General features: G+C 33.1%; 1 protein-coding gene across 3 annotated transcripts in view; it reads right to left on the bottom strand.

Moving 5' to 3' along the window:
- LOC132040264 (agamous-like MADS-box protein AGL27) overlaps window positions 1-6,791 on the bottom strand; it is a 47,503-nt gene extending 40,712 nt beyond the window's left edge. For 2 of the 3 annotated variants that reach the window (XR_009410649.1, XM_059430892.1), the window contains exon 1: window positions 6,445-6,766. Coding sequence is in view for 2 of the 3 variants with exons in the window: in XM_059430892.1 (XP_059286875.1) it covers window positions 6,445-6,629 (185 nt within the window). In the remaining variant the exon portion in view is untranslated. Of the gene's footprint in view, window positions 1-6,444 lie in introns of all 3 variants that reach the window. The other variant, XM_059430890.1, reaches the window with a different exon arrangement.
- Window positions 6,792-15,924: the final 9,133 nt, after the last annotated feature.

Below are 15,924 nucleotides of genomic sequence, written 5' to 3'. Positions count from 1 at the left end.
GACGAAAACCCACCTATGGCCACGAAGCAATAATGATCTGCAATCATAACGAACATTCCACAATAGCAAAAAGATAATTCCAGCAAATTTCGTGATCGCGACAGGCAAACCACGATAGCGCAAGGTGCATCAAATAACCTACACTAGAAATTTGCAATTCAACACATTGTCTTGTTTTCAAATCTAGGATTTATCACTCCTTTTTAGTTTCTTCGGTTATTCTAAGGTAGTTAACATTTAGTAATTTGTTCTACTTGTCTTTTAACTAGTTCTTGAGCGTTATTGCTCTTTTTCGTACTAATTTTACTTAATATTTTTTATGTTTATTTTTGTTTGGATTTATTGTTTCAAGTCGGATTTAGCTTTAAATTTTTCGTTCTTGCTTAAACATAAACTCACTCCATCCCAAAGATGGAAGGAACTTAATGTGAAGCTTGGGGCTTGAATTTGGAGGCAATTTTGAGATTTTACCATTTGAGCGAAAAAAGACTTAAGTGAATGAGATCAAAAGAGTGAACAAAAGTCAAAACTTCAAGAATAATACACGAGTGATTGAGTGGTTATTGAATTGGAGTATATACACTAAGGAGAGATTGGTAAGAATTTGTTATTAATAATTTGCTTGCTCGTTTTCAAGTATAACTGAGGTGGAGAACAAAAATCAACTTCTAGTGGTGAACAATCCTTAAGTGATGTTATGGAGCTCTTATAAAATTGAATAGCAAATTTGACAACATGAACCAAAGGATGAACCATTTGGAGGAGAGAGAAGTTACTCCTTGGGTTGGCACCACTCCTCTTCAACTAAACCAAGGAGTTGACACACACATGACTCTGACTATTTTCCCACCCCACCAACTACATTGAGTGTTGCAACAAGGTCAAATCACCCATGTTCAAAGAGATGAACCCTTCCAAGGCTACCCAGACCTTCATCCACCATCACCACACCATCCACAACCACAACCTACCAACAAGATCCTTATCAAAAACCCCACAACAACCACAATACCAACAACAGTACCAACAAGGCTTCATTTGCTTCTAGGCTTACATTGACAATATCATAGAGAAGCAAAGCATGATGGAAAGATTAACTAGTATTCTCTTGTTAAAGATGAGCGAAAATTCATTCTTTTACCTTTGGCTCCATTAGAATTTAGTGAGAGGATTACAAGAAAATAAGGGAATTAGAGAAGAGCAAAAAGTGAGCAAGAGAGAAAAAAGTGAGAAAAGTGGTGCATGAGAAGAGGTACGAAGTAAGAACATGAGGGAAAATGAAGGATAATTTTCACCTTTACGACATGATGGTGAATTTAGAGGAAAATAAAAGGTGACTTTGTTGGTTAGTCATTGACTTGATTGAGGTTGAGACAACCGTTTTATTATACTTCTTATGTATAAAGATTTTTTTTTTTTTTTAACTATTTTGAACTGACCCTTTCTTTGCCTTATATTGCTTTACTATTTTGCAAGACTATGAGATATCGTTTTTTTTTTTTTTTTTTTTTTTTTTTGAAAACTAATTATGAAGTTAACTTTCCTGGCGAGTTGCCAAGGAAGCTATCACCTTTGAGGGGAATATAGCATCAAATTGACATTGTTCCGGGCTCTAAACTTCCAAATCAAGCTGCATATAGGAGCACCCGGAAGCTACAACAAAGTTGCAAAAGCAAGTTGACGATCTTCTTAAGATGGAGCTAGTGAGAGAAAGCTTAAGTCGTCGTGTCGTGCTCGTGATCCTAGTGCCAAAGAAGGATGGAATTTGGCTAATATGTGTTGATCATATAGCTATAATCAAAATCATAGTAAAGTATCATCACCCTATACCTAAGCTTAATGATTTACTTGATAAGTCGAGTTGTTCTAACATCTTTTCAAAAATTGACTTGACAAGTGGATACCATTGAATTAGGATGAAACCTGGTGATGAGTGGAAAATTGCCTTAAAAATAAAATTTGATTTGTATGAAAAGTTGGTAATGTATTTTTGACTTTGTAGTGTACCTAGCACTTTTATGCGTCTTATGAACCATGTGATGAAACTTTTCATTGGCTAGTTTGTTATTGTGCACCTTGATGATATTTTGATGTATTCTAGATCAATTGAAGAACATGTTGAGCATCATAGGTACATTTTTTTGTTTTTTGTTTTTGTTTTTTTTTTTTTTTAATGTTTTTAGGAATGAGAAGTTTTATGCTAATTTGAAAAAAGAGTACCTTTTGTATGGATAAAGTGATATTTCTTGGCTTTATTGTTAGTGCTACAAGGTCAAAAATGGATGAACCCAAGATTAAAGCTATTTGGGATTGGCCTACACCTAAGTCCATAGGTGACATAAGGATTCATAGTTTAGCAAGTTTCTATAGGAGATTTATAAAGAATTCTAATACTATTACGTCTCCTTTGACTCAAGTGATAAAAAAGAATAAACCTTTTTATTAGTATGAAATGCAAGAACAAGCTTTTAAGGCTTTGAAGGGTAAGCTAAGTAAAGCACCACTTCTATTACAAATACCAAACTTTGAGAATGTGGTATATAGACTTAATTTCTTAATAAACTTCTAATTTTATCAATTCTATTAAATTAATCAAATTCAAAGTCTTTAAAATTGAGTGTGATGCTAGTTAAGTCAGCATATGACCTGTATTAATTCAAGAAGAAAAGCTTTTAGCCTACTTTAGTGAGAAGCCTAAAGGGATTAGTTGGAAATATACTAACCATGATAGAAAATTATTTGCTTTGGTGAGGCTATATATAATTGGCAAGATTATCTTTGGTATAGGAAGTTTATTGTAAAAATTGATCATGATGCTTTGAAGTTCCTTAGAAGCCAAGCTAAGTTGAACCATAGGCAAAGTCGATTGGGTTGAATTTTGAGAACAAGTTCCTTATATACAAGAAGGACAAGGAGAATGTAGTTGACAATGCTCTTTATAGAAGATATGCTTTGATGTTGATTTCAAGGTTGGTGGGATCTAATAGTTTAAAGGAACTTTATCCCAATGATGTCAATTTTGGAGAACAATATACCAAATAGGTAATGATGAAAAAGGTTATTTTTCTCTCTGCGACCCCCATCTCGTTATGCAGTGCAAGGACAAAATGTCTGATGAATAATTTCAAGGAAGACATAAATTGTTGAAATTGAGATGATAAATATTCAGGTGCATTATCATTATAGAAAATGAAAATAGAAACACCAATTGATTTTTTATTTTTTACACAAAAAGTTTGAAATATAGAAAACAATTCAGAACGATCTTTCATTATGAAAATTCATGTACACCTTGAGTAATCATTAATGAAACTAATAAAATATCTAAAATTCTAAAATCCAATGTGTAACTCTACTAGGATCCCAAACACCAAAATAAATTAAATGAAAAAGGCACTTTGCACGATTATTAAAACTACGTGTAAAAGTAGTCTGAGTGTGCTTCCCAAATTGACACGGCTCACAAATCTAACTTAGACGTAAAATTTTCGACGATGGAATTTTCTCTTCCTATCTATTGTTGGCTTTAGGATCTGATACCATGTGAAATGGAAACTAAGAGAAAGCTCAGTTTGATTATTCCTCAAGCTATTGAGATTTAAATAACTATATTTACATGATCTAAAAAGAAAGGAAATAACTACCTAATTAAATAGGAGCAAATTAAGCCACCTATATTTACATATATTCTAGAATATTCACAAGAATTCTAATAGTTTGTATACTCTTGTTCCTATTCCCAATGCATCTTGGTTTTGACATTTTCATGCTTTATTGCTTATCTACCTAGAACAAAATGGGAAGAGAGAAAATTTTGTGTTAGTTGATATATTTTTCAAGATAGCTCATTTCATACCATGTCATAAATGTGATGATGCTACCGATGCTCTTGATTTATTCGATAACTTTGTGCTTAAATTGCATAGCGACTACCAAATCAAATAAAGAAAGATGATGATGTTGAACTCGGAGATTGAGTTTGAATTCACTTAAGGAAGAAAGGTTCCTATAAAGAAGAAAAAACAAGGTTATTTTAATGTTAACTGTTTAAAAAAAAAAAACAAGCTTCTACCAAGGGAAGAAGGCCTCTTCCAAATTCTTGAGCACATTAATTACAAGGCTTATAGGATTGATCGTCCTAATGATTTTCTCGTGCATGATATGTTCAATGTCAATGATTTGTCTACTTTTGTTGTAAATAATAAGAAATTTAAGAATGAATTTCTTTAATGAAGGGAGGATGATGACCCCAAACCTACACCTACAACGCCATTCACTTGTACCCAAGCAAAGGAGCTACAATTTATTGGAACGGTAGGAAGATCGAGAAATAGAGCTTGGAGCTAATTGGGAAGCCTTGGACAACAAGCTTCAGCTGCAGAGTTTGTGCTTCAATTACTACTGCGGTCATGGGACACAGGTCGTGATCACAAGTAACTGGGAGCTTCGAGGCATCGGAGCGTTACAGACGCGGACGCGGAGAAGGATTTTCGAGTTAACTTTCTAGCACAAGAGCATTGCGAATGTGGAACACTGAGTGTGAACGTGGAGGACCTTCCTACACCATATCGCGATAGAGGTGAAGATTGGCCAGCAATTGAACTTTCCAAAAGTGGATAATGACACTTTGGTATTTTTAGAGTTACTTTGGGTACAACAACAAAATACCCAGTGTATCTCACAAATGGGGTCTGGGAAGAGTAGAGTCTACGCAGAGCTTACCCCTACCTTGGGAGGTAGAGTTGTTGTTTCCAAAGACCCTCGGCTCAAGAAAAAAATGACAAAAAAAGATCAGATAATAATACTTTTAATACGAAAGTAAAGAAGCCACGACAAAATACTACATATAAGCATTATGAAGAAAAGTAACAGTTACGGCAGAAAACTAATACGATAATCAAAGTATAAGAGACAACATATAGTAACATAAAATCGAAGGACAAGAAACTACAAAGATAGTATTACACCTACTAGAATGGAAGGATACACGAGACAACGCTCTACTACCTACTAACCTTCTATCATAATCCGCGTCTTCGATAACCTCCTATCTAAGGTCATGTCCTCGGTAAGCTGCAACTGTGCCATGTCCTATTTAATCACTCCTTCCAAATACTTCTTCGCCCTACCTCTACTCTCCTGAAACCATTAATAGCCAACCTCTCACACTTCCGTACTGGAGCCTCCGTGCATCTCCTATGTACATGCCCTTACTATTTTAACCTCGCTTCCCGCATCTTGTCCTCCACCGATGTCATTCCCACCTTGTCCCGGATAACTTCGTTTCTAATCCTATCTTTCCTAGTATACCCACACATCCATCGCAACATCCTCATTTCCGCAACTTTCATCTTCTGGACGTTCTTGACTGGCCCAACACTTCGCCCCATACAACATAGTAGGTCTAACTACCGCTCTATAGAGCTTGCCTTTGTTTTGGCGGCACCTTCTTATCACATAGGACTCCGTAGGCGAGCTTTCATTTCACCCACCCTGCCCCAATACAGTGTGTGACATCATCATCGATCACCAATTTCCTTGGATAATGGATCCAAGGTACTTAAAACTTCCTCGCTTTTGTATGGCCTATGTCTCAAGCCCCACTTCCACGCCCACCTCATGCTCTACATCACTAAACTTGCACTCCAAGTATTCCGTCTTGGTTTTGCTCAACTTAAATCCTTTGGTCGCCAAACCTCCAGCTTAGCATTAACACGCGGATCTATTTATGTAATAACTTAGCCTTAGTATAAATACTTTAAACCCTAGCTTGTCTTAATTAGCTTGTTATGAACTTGGAGATTGAATTTGCGAGATTTGAAGTTGACCTTGGAGTTGCTTTTGAATTTGGCTTAGGATTTGCAAGAGATTAGCTTCCTCGTGCAAATTCTAGTAGTTATAGGTGCTTGTTCAATTGTATTAGGCGTGATTAATTAGGATTTCTATATCTAGTTATTACTATTGGTTTATCAAATATTGTCTCTAGCTTTTACCTTTCACTTACTTTCTTAGATTAATATTTCAATTCCAATCTTATTTTGTCATCACCATATAGTTGAAAAATTAATAAGGTTAAATGTAAGTATTTGTTAAAAATTGATTAACTTTCAAATTGTTTGGATGCGTGTATTCCCAATCGTATTGTGTAGTAGATCCTTGCATATCACATGCATTAAAAAAAAAAAAAAAAAAAAAAAAAAAAAAGTGAACTCCGTTATGCATATCAGTAAGATCAACTCAAGAGATAAATACCAAAACCTGCACCGCTAAGAATCATTTAGTCAATTAACGTGTCAGCCTACAAACTAGTCTTCCTAACGACTCAACAGTACGTCTCAGATAAGTTATAGTATAATCTAGCTGGTGAATAGGAAATTATTGTATAATAATCACTCAGATTCAAATAAAGTATAGTTCATAAAAATGCAATGAAATGAAAAAAACCTGTTAGTGTTGGAGAATTCATAGAGCTTGCCACTATTGGAGAAGATAACAACAGCAACATCAACATCGCACAGAGTTGAGAGTGCTTTGGCTTTCTTCAATAAACCTTTTCTTCGTTTACAAAAAGCAACTTGCCTACAGCTTTTCTCTTGGATTCTCTTTATTTCTACCTTCCTTCGCCCCATTTTTTTTTCTCTCTCCTAAGCAAAAGTCTCACTGAATATGAAGCCCTAATTTTTCTTATAGTTTATAGTTGGCATTTTTGTTGTTTTACTCGTATGCTCTCTCCACTTCATATATCTTGGGTCCCCTTTTTTTTTCTTTTTTTTTTTTTTTTTTTTATTTTCCATTTCAGATGCTCTCTGTTTTTACTTATGTAGGTAATAATTGGGTCGAAGTCCAATGGCAATGGACAACTCAAAAGGGGGAAAATAAGATGACTATCTGCCAAGTTGGCTGAATACGTGGCAATGAATTGAGAGAGCAACACTAGGCCATTGACGGTCGTTTGGCACGTGGATAATGTTATTCCGGGATTATTATTCTTGGACTAATTTATAACCTGGAAGGTGGATAAAATAATACGTATCAAATTTAATGGGATTTATAGGTTTGTTGTAAATCACATAAAATTTAAAAATAAAAATGAAATTTTTTTTTTTAAATGTAACTAATAAAGAAAGTAAGATAAAAAAATTTTATTAGTATTTATTTGTATTTATTATAAAATCATCTCATAAAAATTTAAATTATTTTAATTTTGTTTAACAGAAGGATATTAATTTTTTTAATCTTAAATCTAATTTTGTAAAATTAGATAATATTTTACGGCGAGTAGTGTTGTACTCGCCAAATTGATGGGATTAGCTTAGTTTATTGGATTATGTTTGGGAGTTACGATGACGATGTGTCTTTGGGTATAAGATATAAATTTCATCTTATTACAAAAAGGACAGTTGAATATCCATACAAAAATTAATAGACTCTGATTATTAAAAATAGAGAGAGTATAACATTAGGCCAAATTTGATCGCAAATTCTATTGCTTTATAGTATTATACAAACGGCACAGAAGTTATGATGGCCTGACGGCTGAAGCTAGTAGTGTTGTACTCGCCTATTTTAAAAGCTTCTGCTGATTGGCTGGAAATTGGGAGTGCGGACAAAGACGATGGTACTTTCCTAAAGTAGACATATTTTTTTTGTTTGTTAACAAAAATAGAATGATTACAAAAAGGACAGTTGAATTTTCCATACAAAAAGCAATGGACTCTGTTTAAAAATATAGTAGAGAGAGAGTAAACAGGCCTATTCTATTGTTTAATAGTTTTGGCTGATTGGCTGGAAATTGGGAGTACGATTGAACTTTCTTATATTAGAATCATTATCCTTTAATAGTTTCTCTTTTTCTTTGGTCCAATGACAAAAAAAAAGGGTTAGTTGAATTACGTACTTCCAAATTTACTTCCATAGAAAAAACCATCAAGGTTCAAAAAATCTTCTATATCAAACTTTCTCTTTCCTTTTAGAATATATTTTTTTTGTTTGTTAACAAAATTAGAATCAAAAGGACAGTTGACTTTGTCTAGTCGTTTAAAAAATAAAAAAAGTTGAGAGAGGAATTTGAATTAGTTCAGATTTCGGAAAAAACTTCTATATAAATTAAATATATCCTTTTAATACCATATTTTCCTTTTTCTTCGTCCAATGAAAAATGGGAATTATAATTCAGTCCTTCAAATTATTCCATAAAAATTTATACTTGGAATATAAATTTATATATATAAAATTTTTAAAATATAAAAAAAAAAAAATAAAATTATAACTTAAATCTTTTGAATCTAAAATTTAAATTTTGAATCCGTCTTTAAAGAAAAGCAAATGCTGATCAAAACCAAAAAATCTTCTATATCAAACTTCGTCTTACCTTTAACGTAATCTCACCATATTCACCTTCCGTTTTCTTCAAACTGCGACTTTGTCTCGTCGGAATGGGAATTTGAATTAGTTCAGATTTCAACTTATTAGCACATGGGATTTTACTTACACTTAATTTGTAATATATATAACAATATTTTACTAATCATAGAAAAATAAAAAATAAGGAATTATACTTCAATCTTCCTCATTTTGTGCTTTAATCTTTTTCATTTCCCCTTTCCCGCCGCCCTCTTTCTTTCTCACCAAACACACCTAAAGTTGTAAACTCGGAAAAGCTAAGCTCTATCGACCGCTATTAAAACTTTAAATTTGAAAATCGAGTTTTTTTGCGAAATTGTTATTGGTTTGGGTTGGAAGTTGTTAGAAACTATTGGGATATCCTTTACATCAATTTTGAGGTAGTTTGGTGAAGATTAAAGCTGGTTATGATTCGAAATTCATATTGAATCTCGAAAAGGAAATGAAAAATCGATATATGCTTCGTTCAACCTAGTGGCGGATGTAGCATGAATTGAACCCCTAACTTTTGATGCGGAGCATAAATTTGTCTAAAAATTTATTAAAAGTAGCAATAATTAGTAGACATGAAACCAAATTTTTTAAAATACAGCGAGTTCAAACTAAAAATCTTAAAAGGTTGAACCCATAAAGTTAATTTAAATCTTGGATCCGCCTCTGGTTCTACCCTATTTAGATAACGATGTTTGATTGAACACAAAGTTTAATTAAAAATAAAAATATTAACACTTGAGATTTAAAATAAATCATTCATATTTGTGTGGTATAGATAAAATTAAAAATTAAAAAATTAAATTATTTTTAAACGTGACATTCTTTTAAGTAGGCTAAAAAAGAAAATATGCCATATGAAATGGAACAGAGAAAGTAATATGATATCCGCAATTTGGAATGGTACATTACTGTTGGAGCATGTCATTTTAATGTTAAAATTATAATATGAAAATACACTATTTCGATGGGTATAATATAAAAGATTGTTACTCAAAAGTGTAATTAAGAAAAAAATGCACACTTAAAACAAACATTAAGGAGCAGTTTGATATTTCTTTCTAAACTGAAAATAGTATTTTATAGCACTCAAATTAAGTTTCCAAAATATAGTTGTTAATTTTTCACGTGTTATCTATTCTTTGTTTCCTTTGGTGTTCAATTTCTCAAGTTGCCTTCGAGCATTCTCATAGCTAAACGATCAGAATCACGTGTTAGATATTTTCTTCTTCGCCATTACATATAAACAATTAGATTGATTTCAAATAAAAACATTCTTTTGCCATAATACCGCTTTATTAATGTTCACCCCGCTACAAATGCAAGACTATTGGATGTCATAAGAATTAAGGAGGATATTGACACTTTCAAGTATTTGGGAAATTTAAAATAATTCTTGTCTTTTCCAGAGAGAAAAAAAGAAGAAGGAAAACATGCTGCATTTTGTATAGCTAAAATCTTTTACTGTACCAAAAATGTAGGGAAAACTTTCAAGTCAAATACAGAGCAATAATCAATCAAAAGATTCTTATGCAACATGAAACTTACCTAGAACATCGCTAACTTTGAAAGTCTTTCCGTTGAGCCATAACTGAAGGTTCGCTTCTAGGCTCCAACCAGCTGAGGCACCAACTGCATATTCGGTAGCCAAGCTAGGGGCAACAAGGCCCAAAATGGGGAAAAGGCACATCAGCTTTGTAGCAACACCTGATATTTTCGTGCTGAATTGAAGGATGTTTATGAATAAAAGGTATTGTAGAATATATGAGGAGATGTAGTGAGCTTGGGATGATTGTATTGAAGGAGAAGGAGGGCTATTTTTATATAGATGTAAAAGGATTATATTACATTATTTTACCAACAATTTATTCCACTTGATCAATATTAAAATTCATACACAGCGTCACAACTTACCCAGGTGCACCATTGACCACGGATATCAACCAAAAGAAATCTTACATACAGCAAAGGGGGTAACCATCGACCTAATAACTTCTCTTCTTCTTTTTTTTTTTTTTTTTTTTTTAAAATAAAATAAAATAAAATAAAAAGTAGTTAATGAACAGTCTGAAATGAATAAGAATGCAGATGTATCTCCTAAACAAAATTCCAAATAAACATAACTTGCAAATTGAAGTACATAGAGGAATGATCAAAGACTTCAACGTTTACAAATTAAATTGTCAAACCAAACACAAAATAAAGCGTCGACACCAATATGTATAAAATTTCATAACCAAATCCTTAAAACATCAGGGATTGCAAGTCATCTCCTACATTTGTTCCAATCGCCTTATTTGAACAAGAGATTATTGACTTGATTAACTCGAAATCACGTTCTGGTGGCTTCACTTAATTTATTAAAATACAACAGAACGGAAATCATTGTGCATAATATTACCATCAAATGACTAAAGTACAGGAGGGTTCACATACGATAAAAGCAAATGGAGAATTATGTAGGATTTAAGTAAGAATGTTTTACACCGATGTAACGTAACTTAAACCTATTACATCGTATTACTAATATTTATTATAGGATACATGTTAAATAGAAATACTGCAATTATTTTTAAGTGATCTAATTATATAAATATTATATATATACACTATAAAACTTAAGTACATGAGGGTTTAACTAGGAAAAGCAAATGGAGACTTTAACCCATCTAATTCTATTGTGACTTTAACACTTTGGGTGTGTTCGGTATGGAGGAAAATGTTTTCGAAGGAATATGCTTTTCGAGAAAATAAGTGAATTTCCACTTATTTTCTCATGTTCGTTTGGGTAGTGGAAAATAAGTGAATTTCTTACTTATTTTCTAATGTTCGTTTGGTTGATAGAAAACGTTTTCCTGAAAATACTCATCCAAGCCTAAACAACTCCAACCCAACCCCATACCCCCACCCCCACGCACATCCCACTCCTACCCACGCACCTATGCCCCCACCCCTCCAAAAAAAAATCTTTTGATTTTTTTTTTGTTTTTTTTCACCCCAACCCCAACCCTCACCAACTCCAACCCAACCCCATACTACCCCCACCCCCACCCCCCCCCCCCCCCCCCCCCCCCCCCCCCCCCCCCACCCCCCCGCCCCCACCCCCACCCACCCCCCCCCACCCCCCCATTTTTTATTATTTTTTCCACACCCAACCACTCCCGCAACCCATACACCACCCCTCCCCCCGCACTCTCCCCCCACCCACCCCACCCCCACAACATTTTTTTTGAAGTTTTTATTTTTTTTTCTCGAATTTTCTACACGACCACATCCCCCATAACCCTCTCTCCCCTTGCGTGGAACCCATACCACATCAATACCCCCCCCCCCCCACCCCAATATTTTTTTTTTTGAGTTTTTTATTGTCTTTTGTGGGTTTCTACACCCCCTACCCCCAAAAAAATCTTTTCACCACCCACCCCCACGCCCCTCCCACCCCACCCTAATACCGCATCACCCCCTCCAAAAGTTTTAATTTTTAACCACGCAAACATTCAATTTTTATAATTGTCAACTTTTTTTCAATTTTTTTTGGAGGGGGGGAGGGGAGTGGGGTGGGGTGCAAAAACCCAAAACAAATGTCAAAACTTTTTTTTTTCAAAAAATATATGGGGGGGGGGGGGGGAGGGGGTAGGTTGCGGGGTGGGTGCAAAAAACCAAAAAAAATGTCAAAACTTTTTTTTCAAAAATATTAATTTTTTTTTTTGCGGGGGGGTGCGGGGTGGGGTGGGGGTAAAAAAAAAGTTTTGACTGGTGGGGTGCAAAAAACCAAAAATAATGCAAAAAATATATTTGGGGGGGAGGGGTGGGGGTGGTGGGGCGCAAAAAACCAAAAATAATGTCAAAACTTTTTTTTCAAAAAAAAAAAATTTTAGGTGGGGAGGGGCGGGGGGGAGGGGAGGGATGGGGTGGTGGGATGCGTGGGGGGTTGCGAGTGGTTGGGGTTGGGTTGGGTGGTGGTAGGGTGGTTGGTGGAATGAACTTGTGAACTTCTTTTCCCTACTTTTATTAGGGAAGTCATTTTCCCCAATTTTGAGGAAAATGTTTTCCAAAAGAAAATGTTTTTCAAAATTTGTGACCAAACGAACATGAGAAAATTGGAAAACATCCATACCGAACACACCCTTTGTGTACTGTATAAAAAATAGGTTTATATGGTGAGATTTACATAGCCAAAGAGGTGAATGTTGCTTGTAAAGCTTAATTTTTCGTAGATGTGCTAACTCTGTGACAGTAGTCGTACTCGAATAATGAGAGAGAAAAAAGGATTTTCACGTTTTATAATCTGAAATTCTGAATGCAACAAAACATTCAGCTTTTGAACTTCAAACCTTGGAAGCTTTTGAAGTTTCGCTTTTATATCTATGATATTCTTAGTTAGAATAGAGTTACAAAAATATGAATCTTGGTCTTCTCAACTAGATAGGAGTTCTATCTTGGCCTAATGGAATTAATACAAAACTTAAATAAAATTAGTAAATTGAGATATGAAAGAAGGCCCAAGTACCACTGCACATGAACCTTTTATTCAGTGCACAATTAAATTACTAGGTATTTGGTAGCGTACACCCTAATGGATGACATCAACTTAAGGAGATACGCACTGCCACGTTGATAGTTTTTTTGAGAATTTTTAATAATAATAATATATACTCTCTTTATTTTAATTTATGTGAATCTTTTACTATTTGGAGAGTCTACGAGATGGTTCTTTAACCATGCTTTCCTTACATTTTTTCTAAATTATTTTCATTATAAATTATTATGACTTATAGTGCTTTTAATGTAGTTTCTAAATATATAAATTTTATTTTTACAAACTCGAAAAATATATGTCAAAATTTAAGGTCAAAGTTATAAAATTTGACTCTCGTATTCCGAAAAGGTTCACATAAATTGAAATGACGGGAATATATTTTTTTGAATTTATATTTTTTTGGGATCATATTTCCAGGCTTAAGTTGTAAAGCATGTTTGGAACTCGGTTATTGAGGCAATCTTTTCTATCTAAACACGGTGAGGTTTCACCTAAGTTTAATAATTATTATTTACATTTTTATATATTTAGCCCGAAAAGATGAAATACAAAATTGAAACAAAACGAATTACATCTAAAGATCATATAAAAAGAAATGCACAGTTGAAAATCTATTACTTTGGCTAAACAAATTATTTGAATAAAAACAATGGAGTTTCAGGAATTTTTTTAATAGATTTTTCCAGATTAAGGAAAATATACAGTTAGAATAAATTATCGTTGCATTTAAATAAGAAATAAAAAGAAAATTCATAGTTGTAAGTTTATTATTTTGGCTAACATTATTTTATTTGGTTGAAAATAGTGAACATCTAGCCGTTTTTTTTTTTTTCACAGATTTCCCTCGAAGAAGAAAAACACGATTAGAATAATTATCAATTGCATCTAAAAACGGAATACACAGTTGTAACTCTATTATTTTGGCTAAAACATTTTATCTAGATTGAGATCATGGAGTTTCATTAATGTTATTTTTTATAGATTTGACCCTAAAAATATACAGTTGGTTCTACAAATAACCGTACACCTAATTATCAATAGTTATGATATTTTTAAAAAAATATTTATTATTTGATATATTATACAAAATCATAATAAAGATTTTTTTATTAGTTACTTACAAATTATAAGAAAACAAACAAAGAAATTAAACTTTAGTAAAAGCTAGGCGGGTTGCGTTATGACCCATTGTGTAGTTCATTTTGACCCAATCCAAGTAACCTATGAGCGGGTTAATGAACTCAACCGATTTTGACCCGTTCAAATTTAACCTATTTAGATCTGTTCAAATTTAGTCCAACCTGATTGTTTAACACCATGATTATTTTAACTTGTTTTAAAAATGTTAATTTGACCTGAATGTCCGTTTGCGAGGAGAGGCAAAAGTCAGCTTTAGTCCGTTAACAATGTGAGCAATTTTGGGTTCAAACGGGTAGAAATTATTTTTTTCCATTCAAATAATAAATTTTAGTATTTGTAAAGAGTAATACTTAGTAATTTACCTTTAATTTGCAAATAACTATTTCAGTATTTTTCTAGTGAAATCATGACCTATTACTATAATTATTTTTTTTTTTAAAGGGAACTACTATGTCAGATGGACAAACCCACGTTATGAGCAGGGGTGTCAAATGAGTGCATTGATCTGAATTTGGGCCAGTTAAAATGGGCTGAGTTAGTAAATAGGCGGGTCAATATTTATTTGGGCTAAAATAGGCTAAAAAGCGGGTCATAACACAACTCGCCAAATTCTTACTAAGTTTTAATTTCTTTGTTTGTTCTTTTATAATGTAAAGGTCAAATATACCATCTACTTTATTTTATTAGCTAACTTTGCCCTCCGTTAACCAAAGTAGTCAAATATACCCCTCCCGTTACAAGTTGGGGCCAATTATACCCCTACCATTAGCAAAGTTTCAAAAATACCCCTCATTTCTAATATATTTCCACATAAACAAGTTTAGTCATTGGAATTGGGTGACATGGACTCCACATGGCATATAACTTATTCTATGTGGTGCCTACTTGGCAATTTTTTAAAGGGAAAAGTGTCAAAAATACCCCTCTACTTTGAGAAAATGGCTAAAAATATCCTCCGAACTAATTTTGGGTCAAAAATACCCCTTGCGTCATTAAAGTTTTCAAATATACCCCTGTCTTAACGGAAATTCTCAAATCCCCCAAATTAATCCGGTTTCATTTTTTAAACCCAAGCCATTATTTAAACCCGACCCAACTAAATAAAAAACCTACAATCCTACGATCCCCTATAAACATGTAGACCAGGGTGAAAAAATGTGATCGTAGGATCGTAGGTTTTTATTTAGTTGAGTCGGGTTTAAATAGTGAAGCGGGTTTAAAAAAATGAAATCGGGTTAATTTGGGGGATTTGGGAATTTTCGTTAAGACAGGGGTATATTTGAAAACTTTAATGACGCGAAGGGTATTTTTGACCCAAAATTAGTTCGGAGGATATTTTTAGCCTTTTTCCCAAAGTAGAGGGATATTTTTGACCCTTTTCCCTTTTTTAAAAGACAATCTGGAAAATTGCTTTTTCTTAAAACAAATATGTTAAAAATGGCTTTTATTAAAAATCTTATTTTTTTTCATTTTATAAAACACGCTTGTTAAAAAAAAAAATCTGGAAAATTAGATATTTTTATTAAAAATCTGGAAACTGATTTTTTTTAAAATCAATTTTTCAGATTTTGTAAAATTAATCCTGATTTAAAAAAAAAAAATAGGACACTTTTTAAAAAAAAAAAAATACTTTACAGTTTTCTAGATTTAAAAAAAAAAAAATCATTTTCCAAAACTTTTAACTAAAATATCCAATTTTCGAGAACATATTTTAAAAAAGTAGGGTTTTATTAAAACAAAAAAGTTTCAGATTTTTAATAAAAGCCTTTTTTTCATATTTGTTTTAGAAAAATCAAATTTCTAGATTGTTTTTTTAAAAATTGCCACATAGGCACCAGATAGAATAAGTT

The sequence above is a fragment of the Lycium ferocissimum genome, chromosome 12 (assembly GCF_029784015.1).
Source record: "Lycium ferocissimum isolate CSIRO_LF1 chromosome 12, AGI_CSIRO_Lferr_CH_V1, whole genome shotgun sequence".
NCBI lineage: Eukaryota > Viridiplantae > Streptophyta > Magnoliopsida > Solanales > Solanaceae > Lycium > Lycium ferocissimum.
Note: the sequence above shows the minus strand (reverse complement) of the source record. Positions and strands in the feature narration are given on the sequence as shown.